The sequence below is a fragment of the Staurois parvus genome, unplaced genomic scaffold (assembly GCF_062004578.1).
Source record: "Staurois parvus isolate SC_StPar_1 unplaced genomic scaffold, SC_StPar_1.0 ptg000050l, whole genome shotgun sequence".
Lineage (NCBI taxonomy): Eukaryota > Metazoa > Chordata > Amphibia > Anura > Ranidae > Staurois > Staurois parvus.
The window spans coordinates 3,313,362-3,337,990 of NW_028317846.1; the positions used below are offsets into that span (position 1 = coordinate 3,313,362).

General features: G+C 43.7%; 1 protein-coding gene across 1 annotated transcript in view; it reads left to right on the top strand.

Moving 5' to 3' along the window:
- The window catches only part of RNF17 (ring finger protein 17), a 458,697-nt gene that overhangs the window by 369,058 nt on the left and 65,010 nt on the right, over positions 1-24,629 (top strand). The window contains exon 32 of the mRNA XM_089666019.1: positions 14,040-14,156. Within this exon, the coding sequence (XP_089522145.1) occupies positions 14,040-14,156 (117 nt within the window). The remainder of the gene's footprint in view (positions 1-14,039; positions 14,157-24,629) is intronic.

Here is a 24,629-nt window from a genome sequence, read left to right on the forward strand (position 1 = left end):
TGTTCAGGTGCAGATTACAGGCTAATGACTTCTATGGGAACCATTTTTAAACTGCAAATGTCATCAGTTGTGAACAGGATAAAATCCTGATCTGAACCTGTCCTGAACTGCTCAACAACTACTGTGTTAATTAGCTGTGCTACCTGACCTTCAATCCGCACTGCACATGTGGGAATCCAAATTAAAACTTATTTCTTGAAGAACACAGTAATTCATTTTTGGGTTATGCTGCTGCCTCAGGAGAATTGGAGAAACAAAAAAACTAAGGTCATAACAGAATAACTCCTTCAACTATCAACATGCTTCATTGTCTTGATCATACAGGACACACTTGTAGTCTTGGACCATCTGTTATATTTAGCATACGTCATGTGACTTGCTAGGGCCACCTGCAGAGCACGCCATATAACCCTGCCCTGTGACACTTCAACTTTTTGCTAGTGTTTTTAGTTTATTGACCTGTTTTCATCTGGATTTTTTATTTTTTTTGTTGCCCTTTGTTAACCACTTGCCCTCCTGAGGATTTGCCTCCCTTCCTGACCAGGCCATTTTTTGCGTTATGGCGCTACATTACTATAACTGACAATTGCACGATCCTACATCGCTGCACCCAAATGAAATTTACATCCTTTTTTCCCATGTGCTGTTTTTATTGTTTGCGCTAAAAAATAAAATGACCGACAATTTTGAGAAAAAAACAATATTTTTGACTTTTTGCTATTAAACCTGTCCAGTAAAAAAAGATTTAAAAACTCAAATTTCGTCATACATTTATGGCAAAATGTATTTTGCTACATTTCTTTGCTAAAAAAAAATCCCAATACGTGTAAATTAATTGGTTTACGTAAAAGTTATTGCGTTTACTAATGGCGGTATATATACTGGGATTTTTTTATTTTTACTAGTAATGGCGGCGATCAGCAGGACTGCGGCGGACATATCTTGTTTGCGGCGGACATTCTGACACTAGGGGGAACTGACTTGGTGTCACTGACATCCCCAGTGACACCAATACAGTGATCAGTGCTAAAAAAAAAAAAAGCACTAACACTGTACTACGCTGGGGAGGAACAGGTTAACATAAGGGGTAACTGTGTGCTTGGAGTGTGATGGTTGTGCTGTGCACAGCCTTCCAAAGCAGTGTGCACGAGCTGACAGGGAGGAGAACTGTTAGTAAACAAAACAGTTCTCCTCCCCATTGGAGATCCTTGGAAATCACTGGGTGGGACCTAGTGATTGACAGCCGCAGCCGTGAATGGCGGCATGGGTAAGATGCGCGCATGGCTCGCACGTGCCCTACCCGGAAATGCAAAATTATGTATATATACATGATTTTGCGCACCCTTGCCGCCCTGTAGCCTTATTTTTGCTATAGGGCAGACGGGAAGCGGTTAACATTTAGTTTTTCTCTTTGAAACTTCTACTAAAATCTAACTGCTTACTGCCCTGGGCTATCTAGCAGTTTTCTGTATCGTTTACACTTTGTATACATTGGGGGACTGTTCCCAGACCCCGCTGTCTGAGACCAGCCTGTAATCTTTTCTTCAGGCACTGGATCCTATTTTAAAAGCCCACCTAGGCACCCAGTGCAGTGTTTGTAGTCCGCCACAGGGTGCTGTATAGGTTTAGGGCCATGGTCCATTTCTATGATTACCAGATCCTGATGACCCCTTTGGGGGGGGGGGGGTTCACCTGTGTATCTACACCCGTTCCTGCCTTTCACTAAGGCAATCAGCAGTGCATAGTGCAGAGGATTTTTTGTGTTATTCACTTTATTGTGGCAACCTCAGCCATTTTGTATTCCAAAGTGATACTAAACCTAAAAACGTTTTTTTATAACCTTAATGCTTTGCTTGCATTAAGGTAAAAAAGGATTTTAGTTTCGCTGTATGAAGGGGAAGAGAGGGGAAAAGAGATCAGTGCTCTGAACATGTGTATTTCTTCTACCCTCACTTCCTCTTCACACAGGGACTCGAACAGCAGCAGGAACCTTTGGCTCTTGCTGCTGTTGGTCATATGTGGTGAAGAGGAAGTGGGGGGGTTAAGTAAGTCCCGCTGCGTGTGTCTATGGATTGTTGCTCTGTAGACACACAGTTTGGGAGCGAGAATGCAGTGTGTCCCTCCCAAGGAACCGGCTTTCTATGAGGACACACAGAGGAGGAGCCAGGATCGTCAACGGGGGACCTGAGAAGAGAAGGATCGAGCCACTCTGTGCAATACCACTGTACAGAGAAGGTGAGCATGACATGTTTTTGTTTTGTTTTTTTGCAATCTGCCTTTAGCAACACTGTAACGTTTCTTGATGCCAGCAATTTTCTTCTTCTCCTTTTCAGACCTTGTCTCAGGAGGATGAGGTAACTGCTTCATGTCTCCTGGCTGACGCATTCCCACCCGAATATTTTGGCAAAAACACAACATTTTCTGGCACTCCTGCTGCCATCTTCTGCATTGACATAGCCACAGGAACATGGTCAATGCCTAGGTTAAAATAGCTGTTCCCATACACACATAGATTGATTGCACCAGTCCTCAAAGTGCACAATCTCGAGAGGGTATATAGTACACCCATCCCAATCTTTTTGCTGAGATTTATGCTATGAAAAAGATTCTTGCTCATACAGTACATGACACAGGCAACTTATTAATAAACAATGAGATATAAGCTTGTACCTTCAGGTGACTGGACACTGGCAAGCTTTTGAGGACTCCCCTATAACCCTACCCCTCTCTGTGAGTCCTCAGTATTTTGCTAGTGTCTGTAGGTGATAGACCTCTTCTTCTTTCCATAAAAAACAGCTTCACTAGTTTATTTTCTTTATTACAGGTCTACCTTGGTTTCTGAACACCTCGGTTAACATAATTTTCGGTTTACGAATGAAAAGCCATTGAAAATAATGCCTCGGTTTACAAATTTTAGTACAAATTTTTTTTCGCAGTACAAAGTGTATGTCGGAGCGATTTTTAAATGCAATTGCCGGCTTTTTTTTTTTTTCTTCACTATAGCTCACAGAATTAGCTGTCACTTTCCCCAGAGTTAAAGGAAACTTATTTTCTTTTAAGAAACTAAAAGGAACCATTGTTTCTTTTAACTCGGGGAAATAAACTTAAAAGGAAATTTCTTTCTTTTAGCCGGGGGGAAGTAAGGGTCCCAACACTGAACCCTGGGGTACACCACTGACAACCCTAGACCATTCAGAGTATGAATCATTAACCACTATTTGTATAGGATCTTTTAGCCAGTTTTCTACCCATTTACATAGAGATTTTTTCCAAGCCCCTAGGAACTGTGTCAAATGCTTTTGCAAAATCCAAGTATACCACGTCCACCGCCACCCCTCTATCCAAAGTTTTGCTCACCTCCTCATAAAAAGAAATCAGATTTGTTTGACAACTTCTGTCTTTCATGAATCCATGCAGTCTGTTGCTTAAAATATTTTTTTCCAGCAAGAACTCATCTGAGTTCTTTTTATTAAACTCACCAGTATCTTTCCAACTATAGAAGTTAAACTAACAGGTCTATAATTACTTGGTAAAGATTTTGACCCTTTTTTAAATATTGGCACCACATTGGCCTTACGCCAATCCAGTGGTACTATTCCAGTTATTAGAGTCCCTAAAAATTAGAAACATGGCTTTGAAATGACAGAGCTCAATTCTTTAAGCACCCGTGGGTGTAAGCCATCCAGTCTAGGTGCTTTTTTTTCACCTTTATACTGTCTAAATATTTTTGGATCATATCAGTCTGGAGCGGTGTCAATACCATACCCATTATGGACAAGAGCTCCCCCATGCTACTTTGTATACACAGAGCTGAAGAAGGTATTAAATGAATTTGCCTTCTCTTTGTCCCCTATCACCCACTCCAGCCTTTTAAACTTGTTGCCCATGGGAATATATTTTGCAGTGTATTCACATAGTCTTTTTGAAGAACTCCTATTTCTGTGTTGTGTTCATTGATGCCAATATTCCCTCCCAGTCTAAGTCTTGGAGAGCAGCTCTTAGCCTTGGAAAATTAGCTTTTTTGAAATTGAGCATTTTTATTTTTCCCGTATGTGCTTGATGTTTACAGCTAACAATAAATTAAATCATGTTATGGTCACTGCTACCCAGATGTTCTTTTATATAGACATTCGTAATAAGCTCTGCATGGTTTGAGATTACCAGGTCCAGCAGAGCATCATTCCTAGTAGGGGCTTCTATGAACTGTACCATAACATTATCCTGTAGTAGGTTTAAAAAATGTAGCCCTTTAACTGTTCCTGCAGTACCATTACTCCAGTCAATTTCCGGGTAGTTAAAATCCACCATTATCACTGTCTCAGCCCTTTTGATCTTTGCAATGAGCTGAGTTTCCACCTCCTCATTAACACTGGGAGGCCTATTACAAACGCCGATTACCTTTGTAGTACGCATCCCCATGTGCAGTTCCACCCATAATACTTCAGCCTCATCACACACGCCATCAACTAGGTCCTCTTTCACACTCGTTCTGAGATCACTTCTCACATAGAGACAGACACCACCACCTTAACTATTTACCCTGTTTCTCCGAAAGAGAACATAGCCAGGAATATTAATGGCCCAGTCATGTGAAGAATTAGGCCAATATTCAGTAATACCAATTAAATCATAGTTCTCTTCATGCACCAAAGCTTCCAACTCACCTTTTGCTTGGCAGACCTCTGGCATTGGCGAACAAACACTTTAATTGACACCTTGTTCACATATGTTTTGCATATTTTTTATTTTCATACAAATAGTACCAATTCCACTGGTTGTTTGTAACATGAGAACCTTCTTATCTGCCATAGCCTTTCCCCCATCTTTCCTCATTCCACCCACCACTAAGTACTGACCCCTATTTGATCTGTCTACTCTGTTATAATCTAATTCTCCCTCCCCCCCTTGATCCTAGTTTAAATACACCTCCAGCCTTCCCATAAACCTCTCCCCTAGCACAGCAGACCCCCTTCCATTTAAGTGCAAGCCATCTCTAGCATATAGGTTGCACCATAATGAAAAGTCAGCTCAGTGCTCTAGAAACCCAAATCCTTCCCTCTTACACTAGGTCTTCAGCCATGCATTGAGTTCTTTAATCTCCCCCTGTCTTTCCTGAGCTGCGCATGGCACAGGTAATATTTCAGAGAATATCACCTTGGAGGTCCTTCCCTTCAACGTGCAGCCTAGTTATTTAAATTGATTCTTAAGGAGCCTCCACTTTCCATGTTTTCTGTCATTGGTTCCAACATGAACCAAGACAGCCGGGTCATGCTCCGCCCCTCCCAGTCATTTATCAACCCGGTCCACCACATGCTGAACCCTGGCACCAGGAAGACCGCAAACCATTCGGTTGAGCCGATCCTGGCGACAAATTATTCAGTCCTTCTGATTATTGAATCCCCTACTACCACCAGCTGTCTAGGCCTTCCTGCACTACCCTCACCACCCGTCCCAGATGGTCTGCCCTCCCGGCTGTTAGGGTTAGCAGTGACATCCAGGGCTGCCACCCCTGAGCTTGCCATTCCCACATCTTCACCCAACTTAGCAAATCTTTTTGGGTGCTCAAGCCCAGGGCCAGCCTTCCTTTTCTGTGAGCCCCTACCACTCCCTCTCATTACCGTAACCCATCTTCCTACCTGATAATCTTGATTAGCCCCTCCACATCGCTCCCATTAGCTACCTGCTCACAGAGCAGAAGACCACCTTCAGGGTTATCGGTTCTGCCCAGTGTTGCAACTTGCTTCTCCAGATCTCTAATGCAAGTTTCCAGAAGGGCAAGACGCACACATCTGTCACAGCGATATCCATCCTGGAGCTGTTGCTTCATTGCCGCATACATGCATCACACTGTGTACTGCACAAAACCTTCAACCCTGGATCATATCAATTGTGAGCCAATGTGGATCATCTGGAGCTGTGTCAATAACATGCCTGTTATGGACAAGAGCTCCCCCATGCTCCTTTGTATAGACAGAGCTGAAAAAGGTATTTAATAAATGTGCCCTCTCTTTGTCCCATCACCCACTCTAGATTGTTTTGTAAAGGGCCCAGACCTTTTAACTATTAATATATTTGAATAATTATTTTATTTTTTTTGGTTTTGGCTCTACAAAGGATAGGCAAGACTGAACAATTCTAGCAACAATTCCAATAGATAAAAAAAATCTAACCCGCCCAACAATCCCCCTCTTCTCACCGAGTGTAAAAGTTCTGACAGAGACCATTCACAAATAGTACTCCCTGGTGTAAAAACCGTGGTCAAACATCCATGGCATGGCGGTCCTTTTAAATCCCTCCTATCTTGCTGGGGTCTGACCTCATTGGCAGGATGCGAATGCCCAGTGGTACCCATCATGCATGCGCCAACTCCTCCCAGCTGATGTGACGTCACACGTGCAATGATGTCCGCGCCATCTTGGAAATCCTTGCCAGACCACCATCTACCCATAGGGCTGGACAAGAATCAAGTCCCGCAATGTAGACAACATCCAGCAAAGGGACCCCCAAGGGCAACAAACCAGGGAGCACAGCCATCAGGGAATCCCCCAGAGGGTTAGGATGTAACTAGAGGGGAAATCCTAGCGAGAGCCACCCAATTAGCACCAACCAAGGGAACAGTTGATCCGGTTCCCCAGAATGAATCACCCCCAAAGATTGATTCGGGGCCACCCATCCACCAAGAACAATAAATAGGCCTGTAGCTTCTGATCAGTTAAATTGTGGATGGTGGACAGGATATACACACCCCTCTTATCCCTCCAGTTCATGGCCAACACTTCATCGTTCCTCAGACTTGCTGATTCCCTCCTTTGTAGCCTTGTAGTCACCAGGAAGCCTTTCCTGTTTGTTTGGGTGGTACCGCAGGCCAAGGTTTTCTGGAGGTTCATGTGGCGGAAAAGGGGCAGACTTGTGTAATCGTTACACAAATCAGGGAAAAGGGAATTGGGAAATGCAGGGGAATCCACGTACAATGTATAAAAGTGGAGGTGCCACCAGAGTGTCTGGAAGGGTGCTACCTAATCAATATGCAAAAAACAAAAGGTGAAGAAGAAAAAAGGCTAACCTCAAAAGAAATTTTTATGCACCATAAACTGTAATAAGCCATCGGAGACATGATAATCCTGCATGGCAGAGGACTCTAACACCCCCCCCCCCCCCAAGAATGGACCACCAAGGATGGAGTTGGTCCACTGGGAGTAACCTGACCCAAACCACCCCACCAATACCCTCACAAGGAACCCCGTCCCTAGATGGCGGACCCTCATGTTCCACCACCCCCCTCACAAAGGAAAGAGAGTGGCTGATAATACCAGCCAACTGACACCCCCAAACCCCCCCGCCCCAACACCCACTAGATGGAGAGTGAGCCTACTGCAAACACCAGGGGCTCCTTGAAGTACCTACCAACCATACAGGTATGTTACACAGCTAAAGAACAAACATCAATGCATAAACATATAGCATTAGTATATATAGCAATATGCAAAGGCCAGTGTGGCCACGGCCGCTGGCCAAAGAGAATCACAGCATGTGGAGATAGCATGCAGATGTCAGAGGGAGGGGGGGAGGCACGTGTCAGCTGACGTGTTTCGTCCTGCCCACTTCAGCTGACAGGTGCCTCCCTCTGACATCCACATGCCATCTCAACATGCTGTGGTGCATACCTGGATCTTTTACAGCCACACATCTATCCTTGAGCCATTTGCTAGGCTTGAACTTGAGGACTGGCCGCCATTCACGGGAGTGCAGGCAGATTTTTTGCTGGATTTGGAGGTTCCACTGTTATTTCACCTTTATCCTCACAGGACCCAGGGGTTCCATCGTACTGTAAGTACTAGCGATTTGTGATGCTACCCTAGTCATATCAGCTGTGCAGCTCACAGGCTGGACTGGTCATACACGTTCATGTCGCCGATTTACTCCTACAATATCCTCTACCACATAGGCTGTCTACTACAGGTGAAACTCAAAAAATTAGAATATCGTGCAAAAATTTTAGTAATGCAACTTAAAAGGTGAAACTAATATGAGATAGACTCATTACATGCAAAGCAAGATAGTTCAAGCCATGATTTGTCATAATTGTGATGATTATGGCTTACAGCTCATGAAAACCCCAAATCCACAATCTCAGAAAATTAGAATATTACATGCAATCAGTAAAACAAGGATTGTACATAGAACAATATCGGACCTCTGAAAAGTATAAGCATGGATATGTACTCAGTACTTGGTTTGGGCCCCTTTTGCAGCAATTACTGCCTCAATGCGGCGTGGCATGGAAGCTATCAGCCTGTGGCACTCCTGAGGTGTTATGGAAGACCAGGATGCTTCAATAGCGGCCTTCAGCTCTTCTGCATTGTTCGATCTCATGTCGCTCATCTTGCTCTTGGCAATGACCCATAGATTCTCTATGGGGTTCAGGTCAGGCGAGTTTGCTGGCCAATCAAGCACAGTAATCCCATGGTCATTGAACCAGGTTTTGGTGCTCTTGGCAGTATGGGCAGGTGCCAAGTCCTGCTGGAAAATGAAGTCAGCATCCCCATAAAGCTCGTCTGCGGAAAGAAGCATGGAGTGCTCCAAAATCTCCTGGTAGATGGCTGCGTTGACCCTAGACTTATAGAAGCACAGTGGACCAACACCAGCAGATGACATGGCTCCCCAAATCAACACAGACTGTGGAAACTTCACATTGGACTTCAAGCATCTTGCAGTGTTGTGCCTCTCCATTCTTCTTCCATACTCTGGGTCCTTGGTTTCCAAATGAGATGCAAAAGTTGCTCTCATCAGAAAAGAGGACTTTGGACCACTGAGCAACAGACCAGGTCTGTTTTTCTTTAGCGCAGGTAAGACGCTTCTGACTTTTTGTTGTTCGGGAGCGGCTTAACACAAGGAATACGACATTTGAAGCCCATGTCCAGGATCCGTCTGTGTGTGGTGGCTCTTGATGCACTGACTCCATCCTCAGTCAACTCCTTGTGAAAGTCCCCAACACTTTTGAATGGCCTTTTCCTGACAATCCTCTCCAGGCTGTGGTCATCCCTGCTGCTTGTGCACCTTTTTCTTCCACACAACTTTCTATTAATGTGCTTTGATACAGCACTTTGGGAACATCCAACTTCTTTTGCAATTACCTTTTGAGGCTTTCCCTCCTTATGGAGGGTGTCAATGATGGTTTTCTGCACAACTGTCAGGTTAGCAGTCTTTCCCATGAGGCTCAGGAACCCATTGAAGGTGTTATGGCTTATTTAGCTGATTAGAGTGGGACACTTTGAGCCTAGAATATTGCACCTTTTCACAATATTCTAATTTTCTGAGATTGTGGATTTGGGGTTTTCATGAGCTGTAAGCCATAATCATCACAATTATGACAAATTACAGCTTGAACTATATTGCTTTGCATGTAATGAGTCTATCTCATATAGTAGTTTCACCTTTTAAGTTGCATTACTGAAATAAATTAACTTTTGCACGATATTCTAATTTTTTGAGTTTCACCAGTATGTACTATAGTACTGAACTCCCAGTTACCAGCTGACCATCCTCACTCCATGGCTGTCATATCTTCTCTGGCTATTAGCTGATTGATTTCAGCAGGCTGCACCAGTGTCATCCATTTTCTCACAGCCTTTGCATGCAATACCTTTTCATTGCCTTACCTTCATTACTGCCTCCATCCATCTGTCTCTGGTCACACAAGAGGTTATTTATACCAAGTATTGCATGGACTTTGAGGCTTTTGCCCTGTACAGTGACTTTATACCTTGTGATCCTCTTTGGCCAGCGGCTATGGCCACACTGGCTTTTGCATATTGCTATATATATTAATTATTATTATACAGTATTTATAAAGCACCAATAGTTCGCTCAGCGCTGTACATTACAAAGGGGGACAGAACAACAACAATACAATGCATAACATGAGGGGATCGAGGGCCCTGCTCTTTCGAGCTTACAATCTAGGATTAATGCTATAAGTTTATGCATTGATGTTTGTTGTTTAGCTGTGTAATATATCTCTATGGTTGGTACTTCCAGGAGCCCCTGGTGTGTGCAGTAGGCTTATGCTCCATCTAGTGGGTGTTGGTGGTGTCAGTGGGCTGGTATTATCTCCCTCAGCTCCTCTCTCTCCTTTGTGATGGGGGTGGTGGGACATAAGGGTCCTCCATCTAGTGGAGGGGTTCCTTGTGGGGGAATGGTGGGGTGGTTTGGGTCAAGTGTTGGAGGGTTAGGTCAGGTTAGTCCCAGTGGACTGACTCCATCCTTGGTCCATCCCTGAGTGTTCCCTCTTGATATCTCGGGGGTAGAGTCCTCTGTCATGCAGGATTATCATGTCTCCGATGGCCTATTACTGTTTATGGTGCATAATACATTTCTTTTGAGGTTAGCCTTTTAGGTGTGCAGCTTTTTTTCTTCTCCTTTTGTTTTTTTGTGTAATAGCCAACCAGGTAGATGTGATACCCCTTCTTTAATAGTGGAAATGCCAGGTCCCAAACAATTTTTCCATTTGTGCCAATGTAGGTTGGGCACTCGGGGCTGGAGCTGAGAGTCTTTGCCTTCGTACAAACAGAAAAAGAGTGCACATATCCTGTGGCACAGAGCTTTTTGAGCTTCAATCAGTACCTGGCCCATGCAGGGAATGTACTGCTTGATTCCCAGCCACCCAGTAAAGTGGACAAGGGACTCGTCCACACAGATGTTTTGGTCAGGGACATACACTTCAGCAAATTTCTTGGGGGAAAAAAAATTAGTAGGCGGATTTTGTAGAGCTTATCATTGCCAGTCTAATCTTGGGGAGGTCTATAAGCATAACCATATTATATAATCCAACTCTTCCTGATGACTCAATTCCACGAAATGCACTGAGGTCCAGCCAATGTCGTCACTTTCGGTGGTTTGGATCTGGAATTTGGAACGCACGGCGGCTCACACAGGGTGAGCGGTGGGGCATAGTGCTTTGTATTGATCCCATTTTCTTTTGAGTGTACACATGCCATATCCCACTGTTAAGGGAGAGAGCTGGAGAAGATCTTTGTAATGTCTGCCTTCCCCAAATTTTGGTTGTATATTATGATATTCTTATACTTATAGACTTCTGGTAAGTCATTCAATCTTACCACATGTGGTGAAATAGGTCATCGATTGGATACATCACTGGGTTTGGGCACATTAATGAAATTAAAGCACTATAATGTTGAAATAATCACTGAAAGCATCATGGGGAACATTTGAAAGAATGGACATTTATTGAGACTTTGAATTGGAAAAAAATGCTTTGGTTATAATTTTTCACACAATATTGTGGGTATTCATTTTAATAGTAGGATTAGCGCCTTCATTTTTCACAGATTTTGGTATACAGTATATTTACACTACATAGAGCTGCTTTTTCATATACAGGTTTTGGGACGACACACCTTTGTAGTGATTGTTTTACAGTTGTGATTAGCTATGTATGGACACATCCGATCCCTGCGTGAGTCCCGCCCGGTCATCATTTTGCTATAGGCCAGGCAGGAACTGGTTAACCACTTGCAGATCAGCAACCTACCCGTACTTTGCTGGACTTCAAGCAGTTATACCGGGATGATGCCTGCAGGCGAACGCATCAGTCCCAAACGCACACAAACTGCGATCATCCCACACGTGTGAGGTATCACCGTGAATGTCAGATCATGGGCAGTAATTCAAGCACTAGAACTCCTCCTATAAATCTAAAGTGGTAACCTGTAAAGGCTTTTAAAGCATCGGCTATAGATAGTAAAATTTGTGTCATTGCCGTTACGCGGGCGTGTGCAATTTTAAAGCATGTCATGTGTGGTATCTATTTACTCAGTGTAACATCATCTTTTATATTTTACAATAAAAATGGGTTAGGTATTGTTTTGTTTTTTAAACTTAAAAAAGTTTATTTTTTTTAATTGCTTTCTTAAAACCACTGTGCAAATACCATGTGACATACGAAATTGCAAGAGTACAATCCAAACACACACGTTCCTGCGTTAAAAATGGCTGTGTGTATAAGTGGGTGCTGCAGCGACTGTCTGCTGGAACCGATCAGAATCAGCAAGGGAGAATGTCACCAGGCAAGGCAACGTTTGTGACATGGCTGATGAAGAGGTCCTGTGAGACTCGGAAACGTTGCCTTGCTGTAACTAAGTGAACGTTCATGAAAACTGTTGGACCCATATTGGTCATCCTCGGTGTGCTGGTGACATTCTCCCATACAAAATTGCAAAACCCACCATTTTATTATCTAGGGCCACTACTTTAAAAATGTTTGTGGGTTCTAACTAATTTTCTAACAAAAAATAACGATTTTTACATGTAAACAAAAGTGTCATTAAAAGGCCAGGTGGTCAAGTGGTTAACCATTTCAATACCGTGCAATTTTACACCTTCCTGCCCAGGCCATTTTTCACGTTTCAGCGCTCTCACACTTTGAATGACAATTGCGCGGTCATACAACATTGTACCCAAACTAAAATTTTATCATTTTCTTCACACAACTAGAGCTTTCTTTTGGTGGTATTTAATCACCGCTGGGGTTTTTATTTTTTGCTAAATTAACAAAAAAGACCACAAACACGTTTTTCTTTGTTTCTGTTATAAAAGTTTACAAATAAATAATTGTTCTTCATAAATTTAGGCCAAGATGTATTCTGCTACATGTCTTTGGTGAAAATAACCCAAATTAGGATGTATTTTTTAGTTTGTAGGAAAGTTATAGAGTTCACAAACTATGGTATATATCTGAATATTGATCAATCCTGAAGTACTGACAGCCAATCTAATTTCTTGAGGTCCAAGAATGTCAGAATAGTACAGATATCCCCCAAATGACCCCTTTTTGCAGAGTAGACAGCTAGACGTACTTCATTAGAGGCATGGGGAGTTTTTTGCAGTTGTATTTTTTTTGTCATTTTTTGGAAAATTAAAAAATTTATTTTCACTATTTTTTTTTTTTACATACTGTCACCAGTGCAGTACAGCGTCATTATATAACTGGCATGGCGGTGAACAGGGACACTGACTGGTGACAGTATGAAAAAAAAAAATATATATATATATTTTTTTTTTTTATTATATTTTTTTTTTTTTTTTTTAAGATTTTTTTTTCATATTTTACTATGACCAAAGTAGTACAATGTCACCATAGTAACATTGTACTACTTTGGGGAAGTGATCAGTATTTTTTTTTTTTTACACAATTTGCTTATAGCAAAGAATTACTTTGCTATAAGCAAGCATTTACCAGAATGATATCGATTCATTCAGGTTTTTTTTTTTTTTTTTTTGCTTAGCTGTGATTTGGTCACAGCTAATCACATGACGTGCATGTGATTAGCTGTGACCATTCACAGCTAGGCACTAGTATACAATGGATGGCATGAATGAAGCCATCCATTGTATACAACTGTCATGTGACCTGCTGTGATTGGTCACAGCAGGTCACATGGTACCAGCAACGGGGGCCAGTACTCAGATCTGTCATCGGCCGTGTCCGAGGTACACGGCCGGTGACAGATCGCGCCGCTGCGCGGCTCTGCATTAGCGCAAACTGCGCATGTGTGGGAGCACGCCAAATGGCCATTGGCCGGGCGGCTAATGGTTAAAAAACAAACATCCATACTCACCTCTATGCTGTATCTCCAGCTCTTAAGACCGAGAACTTGATTGCTGATTACTTAGTTCTTGGTCTGTCCTAAGCAGAGAGCTGTGATTGTCTTGCACTCACTGGAGTGCTGTACTAGAGAGCAGGAGGTACAGTTGGCTCCGACTTCCAGCTGCATGCTGAGAGGCAGAGCATGGATCTCAACATTGTTGTCCCGATCCTTTAAAAGCCTGGAACGACTCCGATAGCCGGCAGTAGTCTATTATCTGACCCAGGGCCACAGAAAAACAGACGTAAGGATGGTGTAACAGTGATTCAGAGACTTGTACCTTTTCCCAGAAACTTGGTATCACAGAAGATTACAGTTTACTTGATCATTTGCTTTTCAACTTTTCTAAAAACCTTTTTGTGCATATGTTTTTAGGAGCTACTTTGCAGTTACTCGTATACCCCTATACTATGTAAATATTTGCCGTTGACATTGCCTTCTTCAAAAGAGGTCTTCAGAGTCAAAGTGACCCATATAGAAACACCAGACCGGGTAAGTTGTCCTTCATATTAGCTAACTACATCAAATTTAGGGTGTAAAGTTGTGGTTGTAAGTGGGTATATATTGTGAAAACAAACTTTTTTTTTAAGCCTTGGGTTTATAGCAAATCTGTTTAAATTCTAAAGCAAAACAAACAAAATTGCTCTTTGGTCTTCTAGTAGTGGGCAATACTGGATGTTGCAGAGTGTGGCTCTAATTTCACCACATTCTCTAAAACAGAACACTGTGAGTTCAGTGCGCTGTGCTCAGGGGCGTAGCTATTGTGCCTACTACTCTGTCTTGTTGGTTTGATTGATGCTGAGCATCATTCAGCTCAGAACACTGAGAACATACGAGTATTTTGGGCAAAAACAGGTACTATATGGGACCAACGCAGGTTGATGGTGAGCATTTCAGCCCAAGCTGTTTTCTTTTCTTAAACAACTGGGGAGAATTTACAAAAATAACCCTGGGTTAGGATTTCATTTATCACATTTCTAATGGATAAATCGTTGTTTTTTTTTTAATTCTGTTTTTAAATTGTAAATATACAATCACCGGCCACTTTATTAGGTACACCTTGCTAGTGCAAGAAATATCTCCCACACCATTACACCACCAGCCTGAACCGTTGATACAAAGCAGGCTGGTTCCATGCTTTCATGTTTGTGCCAAATTATGACCCTACTATCTGAATGTCGCAGCTGAACCAGTCTGCCCATTCTCCTCTGACATCAGTAAGGCATTTTTTGGCCACACAACTGTCGCTTACTACTAGATATTTTCTATTTTTCGGACTAATCTCTGTAAACCCTAGAGATGGTTGTGCATGAAAATCCCAGTAGATCAGCAGGTTTTTTAAATACACAAACGAGTCCATCTGGCACCTATAACCATGCCACATTCAAAGTCACTTAAATCCCCGTTCCCTATTCTGATGCTCGATTTGAACTTCAGCAAGTGTCTTCACAACGTTTAGATGCCTAAATGCTTTGAGTTGCCATGTGATTGGCTGATTAGCAGTTTGTGTCAACAAGCAATGAATGAATCAAATGAAATATTTCTAAAACGTGCATATACATAAATAATGAGGATAAGGTGAATAGAAGCAGCAATAGAACGAATAGCAGCAATATTAAAAAGCAGACACAGTGAGGCGCTCTGATCAGCGCTAACAGTCTAAAGTGTGAGAGTTCATGAATTATTAATATAGCAATAATTAATATACTGATAAATGTGATGGTATCTGTAACACTTGAGTGGTCAGCGTTGGGTGATATAAAATGAATAGTGACTAATAGTGAACATATATCAAATTATACAATTGCCATAAACAGTAGTTATAAAAAAAAAAAAAAAGATCCAGAGAAAATCGGCAAAATGGCCGCCGGACCTTCGTGCAGCCCCGGTGGCGTGATGTCAATGCGCAGGCCTCCCTGAGGAAGTCACGCGTCAGTTCCGGTGACGCACTTCCGGTTAGACGGCATTTTGGGCTCTATATGAAGATCCATGCAGTACACCCATACTAAGTGGTGGCAGTGCAATATTTTTTCTACTTCTGCATGTGAGTGGGCAATTTTAACTTAATATTTGATGATCAATAAACGTATTACACTATGGAGGATGTTCTGTGCTTATGTCTTTGATAGTATGGCTCTGTGGGGAGTGTGACCTGAGATTACTAGTGGGAAAGGACCCTATGCAACATCTTGGTCTGGATGTGGCATCGTGGTGAGAGTCATAAGGCGAACTGGCCCTTGTGGTCGCTGCTTGGAGGAGGGGGCATTTCTGCCATTTAGGATTCCTGTCACCCAGTTTGAAGATCACCTATCACGAGCACTTAGCTGTTTGCTTGCAGTCATTCTGTGTTTTAGATTTCTACATTGAAAAATGCACTTGTGCGTTGACATATAGTGCTTTCTGGACATTAATATGTTTGCATGTGCATTTACTAGTCAGTGGGAGGAATTACATTATCTACTACCGTATTGGTCACCTTTGTTGTGTCTTCACCTCTTGAGGGGTCACTTAATTATATACCATCAGTCCCCCATGTGGACAGGGGGAGGCTGGTTTGTTGTTTTTTTTTCCTCTGGGAAAAGGGTCCACTTTTATGGCTACGGGTTTTACCTGTTCACTATCAGCAGCACTTTATTAGATCCGATTGGATCAGCGCATTGAATGTTCACTTCATTTTTCATGCATTGTATAAAAAATGTTTTTGCTGTTTATATGTTTACTTTGTCATTTTTATCTGTATTATATTGCTAGCACTTCACCATTTTTTTAACTATTGCATTTTACCTAGTGAAGTCAGGTCAGGTGACAGCAGCTTCTTGTTAGTGTTTTTCTCCATTTAAGAGCAGGAGGTTTTACCCAATTATTGAATCAGCATAAAAGTCAGAACAGTTTTTTCAGAAGGAGAACTCAGAAGTGTCAGCCTGCATATTGCATGCACACTTCATACTCGCCCTCTGCAGTGTACAAGGCCAATCACACATGTAAACTAAGGCTGCATGCCTGCAGCCTTTAATCTGTTCCTTCTCACAGCAATGGGCTTTGATAGCATTTGACATTTGATACATTGCCTCTTCAGCACTTGCTTTAACTCTTTGGAACCTGAACAAGTGCCCCCATGGATCAGTGGGCTCTACGCCTGCCAAAAGCAACAATGGGTAAAATTTCTGCCACTGCTTCAAAGCAATTGCAGCCATGGCATGTGTACACCCCTGGCTACAGCAGCTAAAGGGTGGAGCACTTGAGGGGCAGTAAAACTGTGGCTCAACCGTAAGGTTTGACCGTAAGAGGGGATGATAAAGGGGGATGATAACCGTAAGAGGAAATGATAAAGGTGAATAAAGCACCTGGACCGAATGGCATACACCCACGGGTCCTTATACAATTGAGCGCTGTCATTTCAAAGCCATTGTTTCTAATTTTTAGGGACTCTTTAATGTCTGGCATAGTACCACTTGATTGGCGTAAGGCCAATGTGGTGCCAATATTTAAAAAGGGGTCAAAATCTATACCAAGTAATTATAGATCTGTTAGTTTAACTTCTATAGTTGGGAAGATACTGGAGAGTTTAATAAAAGACCACATAGATGAGTTCTTTCTGGAAAAAAATATTTTAAGCAACAGACAGCATGGATTCATGAAAGACAGAAGTTGTCAAACAAATCTGATTTCTTTTTATGAGGGGGTGAGCAAAACCTTGGACAGAGGGGTGGCGGTGGACGTGGTATAACTGGATTTTGCAAAAGCGTTTGACACAGTTCCCCACACAATGTGTAAGGTAAAGTCTACGGGCTTGGAAAAATCTGTAGGTAAATGGATATAAAACTGGCTAAAAAGATTGTATTCAAAGAGTAGTAGTTAATGATTCATACTCTGAATGGTCTGGGGTCATCAGTGGTGTACCCCAGGGTTCAGTGTTGGGACCCTTACTTTTTAATATATTTATAAACGATATAGGGTCTGAGATTAAAAATCCCATTTCAGGCTTTGCAGATGACACCAAGCTGTGCAGTGGAATAACGTCCTTACAGGATGTCTTCATTTTACAAGCCGACCTCAATGCACTGTTTAATTTGGCAACTATGTGGCAAATGAGATTTAATGTTGATAAATGTAAGGTTATGCACTTGGGGGTTAAGAATATGCATGCATCATACATACCAGGGTGGGTACAACTGGGGGAATCAATGGTGGAGAAGGATCTGGGGGTTCTGGTAGATCACAAGCTTAACCTCCCTAACGGTATTCCCGAGTGTAGCTCGGGGTAAAATGTCTGTACCAAAAGCGGTAACCCCGAGCTACACTCGGGCTTACCATGCTCCCTCAAGAGTTGGTTCTGGCCATCTCAGTGGATTGCTTCAAAAAACGCCTGGATTCTTTCTTAGATAGAGTATAACTGGATACTAACATTTATAGGTAAAGTTGATCCAGGGAATATCCGATTGCCTCTCGGCGGATCAGGAAAGATTTTTTTTCCCAGCAGGCGCAAATTGGATCGTTCTTTGCTGGGGTTTTTTTTTTTTGCCTTCCTCTGGACCAACTGTGGGTATAGGATTATAACTTTTTTTTTTTTCTATGGTTGAAGTGGTTGGACTTTTGTCTTTTTTCAGCTGGACTATGTAAGTGTAGATTGTATGACTTTATTATTAAAAGATAGGTAAGTTTAATAACTCACATCTTGTAAAAGTAATACAGGCTCATAGGGGTAAATGTGCAAGACGTCTATTTCCAGATGTAGAAAGCCTCTCTGGGAAGGGCTTCCAGCCGATCAGCAGGAGGCGCTGTGAAGAGGAGAGGCATGGATGGTGGAGACTGGCTGCGTCTCTGATATGTCTGTAGCTAGTGGTGTAGGCGTCTGACATCATCGAGATGCGACGCGTTTCTGAGCATGCGCGGTAGCCGATGTGTACCGGCACGCTCTTTCACCAGGCATATATGGAGGAGTACTCAGAAACGCATCACATCTCGATGACGTTGGACGCCTACACCACTAGCTCCGGAATCCCTTCCCAGAGCAGCTTTCTACATCTGGCGATAGACATCTTGCACGTTTACCCCTATGAGCTTGTATTGCTTTTACAAGATGTGAGTTGTTAACCTTACCTTTTTTAATAATAAACCGTCATACAGTCTTCACTTGGAGGTGCTGTGTCTTTGCTTTTGTTCCTTCTACTCCAGAGTTTTGTTTCACTCTACCACAGCCTGCCCTAGTGTCCCAGACTGGATTACCTTTTGCCTGACCCTCAGCCTGACCTGCAACATATTATATTAATCACAAGACTACATGGACTGCATAATGCATGCGCCTGTTTATTCTCTTTGTACCTAATAGTGCTGACAATCCTAAAGTCCTTAATTACTGCCTCACCAGTCCCAGTGTCACCATAAGGCCTTGTTCACATGGTTGATGCTCTCTGAAAAGTGATACATATTTGGATTGCTCTTCAAAGAGCATTTGACAGGCGATAAGGAGGTGCATCACCTCCTTAATGCCCTTGGACTCCGCACTTGAATGGGCAGCGATCGGAGGGCATTGTCCCTGCCAAAAGCAACAGTGGTGTAATTCCTGCTACGGCTATCACAGTAGTAGCATGCGTATACCCTTGGCCGCTGCCTTTGCAGCTAAAGGGGGTAGTGGTTGGGGGCATTGAAACTAAAGCTCAACTGCGAGTTTTACTGCCCCACCCCCAAGTCTCACGTGTGAGTGAGCTCTAATAGTGCAGCCAGTACCAGTGTCCATAAACGTGATGGGTAGTCAGGAAATTACATGCATATTTTATATCTCTATAACGCCTTAAGGTGCTCCTTGGATTTTGGGCCCCTCTGTGTGTCTAGGCTGTGGAAAAGTCTAACATATCGCCATACTCGAGGGGAGTAACTGTATGTGTTTTGGAGTGTAATTCTAAGGGTACCTGTGTTGTAAGTTATAAATATCCAATTAATTGACAGCTTTGTGTAAAAAAAAAAAAAATAAAAATAAACAAATGTTTTTTGAGAACAGAAATGGCAGGATCCACTGATGGTCACTGACCTCTCAGTGGCAACTGCCCTCTTGACTGAGGTCTTCACCCTTGCCCTACTCTCTGCCCACCTACCTCTGACATCTTTGACCAGTTTGACAGCTGGGTGCTGGGGTTGCGGCCATGGATGTCGCTGTGTTGTGGGCTTGGTCTGGCGCCCTTACCTTGCTGCTGGAGAGCGGGTGAGGAGTGTGGCAGTTGGCTGGAGTGCTGAAATGGCATCAGTTAAAAAAAAAAAAAAACCTTCACTTTCTAGGCAAAAAGGAAAACACAGGTGAAACTGCATTGTTTTCAGTTTCTCTCTGTCCTGCCACAGCCACACAGCTTAGAGTGGCATGCACATAGTGACCCCAGTCACTGGACTATTTTCCCTCCCTGGCGAGCCACCACCCATCACATGCATGTTTTGGCCAAGTGACTGACAGGCTGTGATGCTGCTTTTTGCCTTGGGCCTGCGTCCTGTTGGGGGCGGTCCGCACACCTTCCACTGCACTTGGTTTGCAGCTGGGGGGCAGATGTGCTGTGCTCACTATTCCTTTCGGGCAGGGATGTGCACCGGTGGCTGGGCCTTCAGTCTTCATAGCCTGCCTTGCTCCCTTTGGCCGCACATTATGGTGCACTCCGCTGGCCCTTGAGCTCCTGTGAGGGCTGCACGATCCTCCTGGACAATGAGGGGTCTACTGGTTTTCCTCTACCTTACATGTGGTGTTTGTGGCCATGCCTCTCAGAGCATGTTTGCTACCTATGCTGTCAGGGCTGTGCAAAAAATGCGAAAAAATTCACCGGCGAGTGCTTAGGATTTTTGGACCCCTCTGGTGCTACCACTGACACTATTTTCTGTTTATTTGCTTAAGCTGGAGGTGTTTGGGTATGTTCAGAGCTTGTTTCCTGTGTGCAATTCTCTTGTCATGAGGCCCTTCTGGTGAAGCGTCATTCCTCCCTTCTGTGGTAGACCCCCCCCCCCCCCCCCCCCAATAGATGTGGGACCCTACTTTGCCTCCCGCAAAGCAACCTTGATTGTTTGTTCTTTGTTGGCCATTGTCAGGGTGGCCTTGTGGCCGGTTTTGGCTACAGCCCAGGTGTATGAGCCGCATACGGCCTGGACTGCGGTCCTGCTGCCGGGATTGAACCCCAGACAGGTCACCGAGGCTTATTTGGAGCTGGCTATCTAACTGGTCCATTGCCAAAGGTGTGTATAGCTGCGCCCCATGCCTATACTCTCCGGGCTCTCCATCTGGGCAGGGGTGCTTTAGCTCACATGTTGGTCTGCCAAGGACCTGGAAGGATCTGAGTGTCGTGGGTGGAAGTCTCCTCAGTGCTATCTTGGATACCCTTATGAACCATATGGTTGCCTAGAATACCTTCCTCCAGCATGCCCAGATGGAAATAGCTGTGCATCGAACGCTTGGTCTCTTCTTCACTGCACATTGGGGACTTTTGCATTTCGTGAGCTCCGCTGCTCAAGATTTCATGCACTTTAAGGCCCACTTCTTTCTGACGCAGGCGGATTTTGTCTGGGTATTAAATGGAATTTGTGGTTCCTCCTTCCCCTCTTCAGCCTTCCCTATTTTGCCTGCTGTCTCCCTACGGTGGCAGTGCAGGACCTCTTGTCCCAGGGGATGACGACTTCAGTTCCGGCTCAGAAAGGTTTTGGGAGTTTCTCTCCAACTTGTTAATGGTATTCAAAAGGGAATGGAAGGTTCGCCTGCTGTAGGTCTCATGGACTTGAATTGTTACATGAAGGCGTAGCAGTCTAGATGGAATTTAGCCGGTCGATGGTGGCCTCCTTTCCTCAGGGTTTTTTCCTGGCTACTATAGACATCAAGGATGTGTGTCGGCAAATGCCTTTTCCGCTGGACTCTACTGCTCTCTTGATTTTTGCAGTTCATGAGTCACGTTATCAGTTTGTGGTGTTGCCCCTTAGTCTCTCCTCTGCTCTTTGGGTCTTCTCCAGGGTGCTGGCTCTGGCCTTTCTAAGACAATGGGGGATGGCCGTGATGGCTATGTAGATGATTTCCCCTGGCCCTGCTGGATACCGTGACTACCTTACTACACAACCTGCAGACTTTTGGTGGATTCTGAATCTCCAGACATCGTCCCTGACTCCGACCAAATGTTTGTAATGTCTGGGTCTACCTTTTAGATTGTCGCAGGCCAGGGGGTTTCTTCTGGTGGTCAAGTTTCAGAAGCCTCCTTTGGCTATTTGTCAGCTGATATACCGCTGTCAGTCCTCCACCTGCTCTTGCATGCAGGTTCTGAGCCTGATGGTGTCTACTTTCGAGGCGGTTCCGTATGTGCAGTTCCATGTGAGGGTCCTGCAGATGAAAATCTTGTCCAAGTGGGACACATCCCCTCATGTTTAGCTGCCTGAGTTCGCCCAGGCAAAGGCCAGGGTATCTCTGCATTGGTGGAGGTGGTCCCCTCCCCTTCGAGCTGTAAAATCATTCCTTCTAGTACATAGGACTGTAATTAGGAGAGATGCCAGTCTGGGGGGCTCTCGGCTTTTGATTGCTAACTTTGACCTTTTCATCAAGAAGGTTGATTTCTTCCTTCCCGGTCATGGCACGTTGATCCAGGGCGCTTTGTGTTCCCTGAGCCTTCCAACATCAGGCGTTGGTGTCACTTGATTTTATGGTGGCTACCTGGTCATCTGTACATGCTAAGCCAAGTTGTTCTCAGGTGGACATTTCTGCATCTTCGGATGCTTCCCTTGTCCATACAAGCATGCAGCTGTTTTGAGTGTTGCTGTCCCTCTTGCAGGGTGTTCCATTTGAGTGGTTGTTTTCTATTACCCTGTTCCAGGGTGTGTTGGCTGCTTTTGGCTCTTGTTTCCCCACCCCTCTTGTTTTTGGCACTGCTTTGAGACATCCCTGTGGTCGAGAATAAGAAGAGGCTGTGTCCATCAATGAACGAAAGAAAACAGGATTTTTTGTTATTCACCATAAAATCCCTTTCTCTTGAGTTCATTGACGGACACAGCACCCACCCCTGTTTTGTACTCTTTCTGTTTGACACTGCTTGTAACTAACTGGATTTCCTATAGCAGAGAGGGGGTTTATACCAACCAGTACTGACCATAGGCAGTACTGAGTTTCTTTTTCCGCTTAGTGTCCTACTCCTGTAGATGGCACTATACCTACATTAATCCAAAAGTTGTTTAGGGTGGGACACTCTCACCAGTTGTATGAAAGCGTTCCATCCTGTCCACAGGAACTCCAACTTTTGGGGGAGTGCAAGTTTCGTAGGTGTGTAATACCACTGATGAAATATTTTTAAACCTGACTCCCAGTGTGTAAGGTTGGTAGAAATAGCTCTGTTTCCTTAGGGTTACATAGCGAGGGACATGGAAAAATGAAAGGTCCTCTCCCAGTATTTTATGGCAGTAGACTTGTCAGTTTGCAGACAAGTAAGAAGTTGGTAGAACTTTGGAATTAGTTGTTGGAGTTATTAAGTTTTATAAGGCCCCAAGTTAACGTTGATTTAGACCAAAAGACGGTGGATAAGGCGTTTCGAATACGGAGGAATGTGTAGAAGTCTCTTGTAGAGATATATGGTAGGTTTCGAAGAGATATTGGAACAAAGTAAAACCATGGGTTGTGAAAAGCAGCCTTTCTCAACCAGGGTGCCTTGAGGTTTCTTCAGGGGTGCCTTGGCAAAATGTCTAAAAATTGCCCAAAATCTGTATACAAGCCAGTGAGTGGAACAAGCCTGCCTTTTAGTTACACAAAGCCACAGGTTTTCAATGTGCACCATTACGACCTTCTAGCTGCTGGCGTCCTGACAGCCAATGACATCAGTTAATAAGGAGGATGTCAGTTGCCTGCAGAGCATCCTAGTTGACCCTTGCCTGCCCCTCTCCATCAGTGTTGGGGTCACATTAGCTCAGTGATGGATGAAAAGTGAGTGAGAAGAGAAACACTGGAATACTAGTCAGTACCGGTGTGCAAAGGTGTGTTTGCTTTGGAAGAATAAATCACCTCTATTGTTGGGTGTCCTACATGTGTGGATGTAGTTGCATTATATGAAACCATTAGAATAGTTTTTCCCATTTTAGAATGGGGTGCCTCAAGACAGTCCATAATTTTAAAGGGTGCCTCCGCACTAAACATCATTTTAAGGGTGCCTTGACTGAAAAAAGGTTGAGAAACACTGGTGTAGAGTACAGCAAGAATATGCATGCCTGAGGACCAATGCTGGTACGATAGGTCAGGAGATATAATTTTCAAAGCGGCATGTGGCAATTGATTCATGTTGTAATGCATTGGACCCTTTGTTCCTTGAAGTATAGAGTGCCAGGTGATTAAAGTTGCATGGACTGTATTTAGATAAATATACTTAAGGTGGTAGTGAAGACAGAATGCAGTTAGTAAGAGCTTTGGATCCTGGGGGAGTGCTGATTGTTCAATTTGCAGCTATTGGAGTCGTGAGTGGGGGGACCACCAGTGTTTCGCCTAGTTGAGGAGAGATTTGTGGTATGCCTTATCATGGACCGCCTAGGCCTGCGTGGGTGACAGGAAGGCACATAATGTATTGTCTTAGGCATGGACGCATGTCCCAGATGAATAGATATGGATATATACAGTTGCAAGAAAAAGTATGTGAACCCCTTGGGATTACGTGGAGTTTTGCATGAATTGGGCATAAAATGTGCTCTGAACCTCATCTAAGTCACAACAATAGAAGAACACAGTCTGCTGAACATAATACTACACAAACATTAGATGTTGCCATGGTTTAATTGCACATAACATGTAAACATTCACAGTGCAGGGAGGAAAAAGTATGTGAGGCCCTAGCTTAATGACTTCTCCCAGAGCTAATTGGAGCCAGGAGTGAGCCAACCTTGACTCCAATCAGTGTGATGATATTGGATGTGTTGCTGTCCTGCCCTTAAACACACACACCTGTTTTGGGTTTACTGGTTTCAAGAAGCACTGTCTGATGTGAA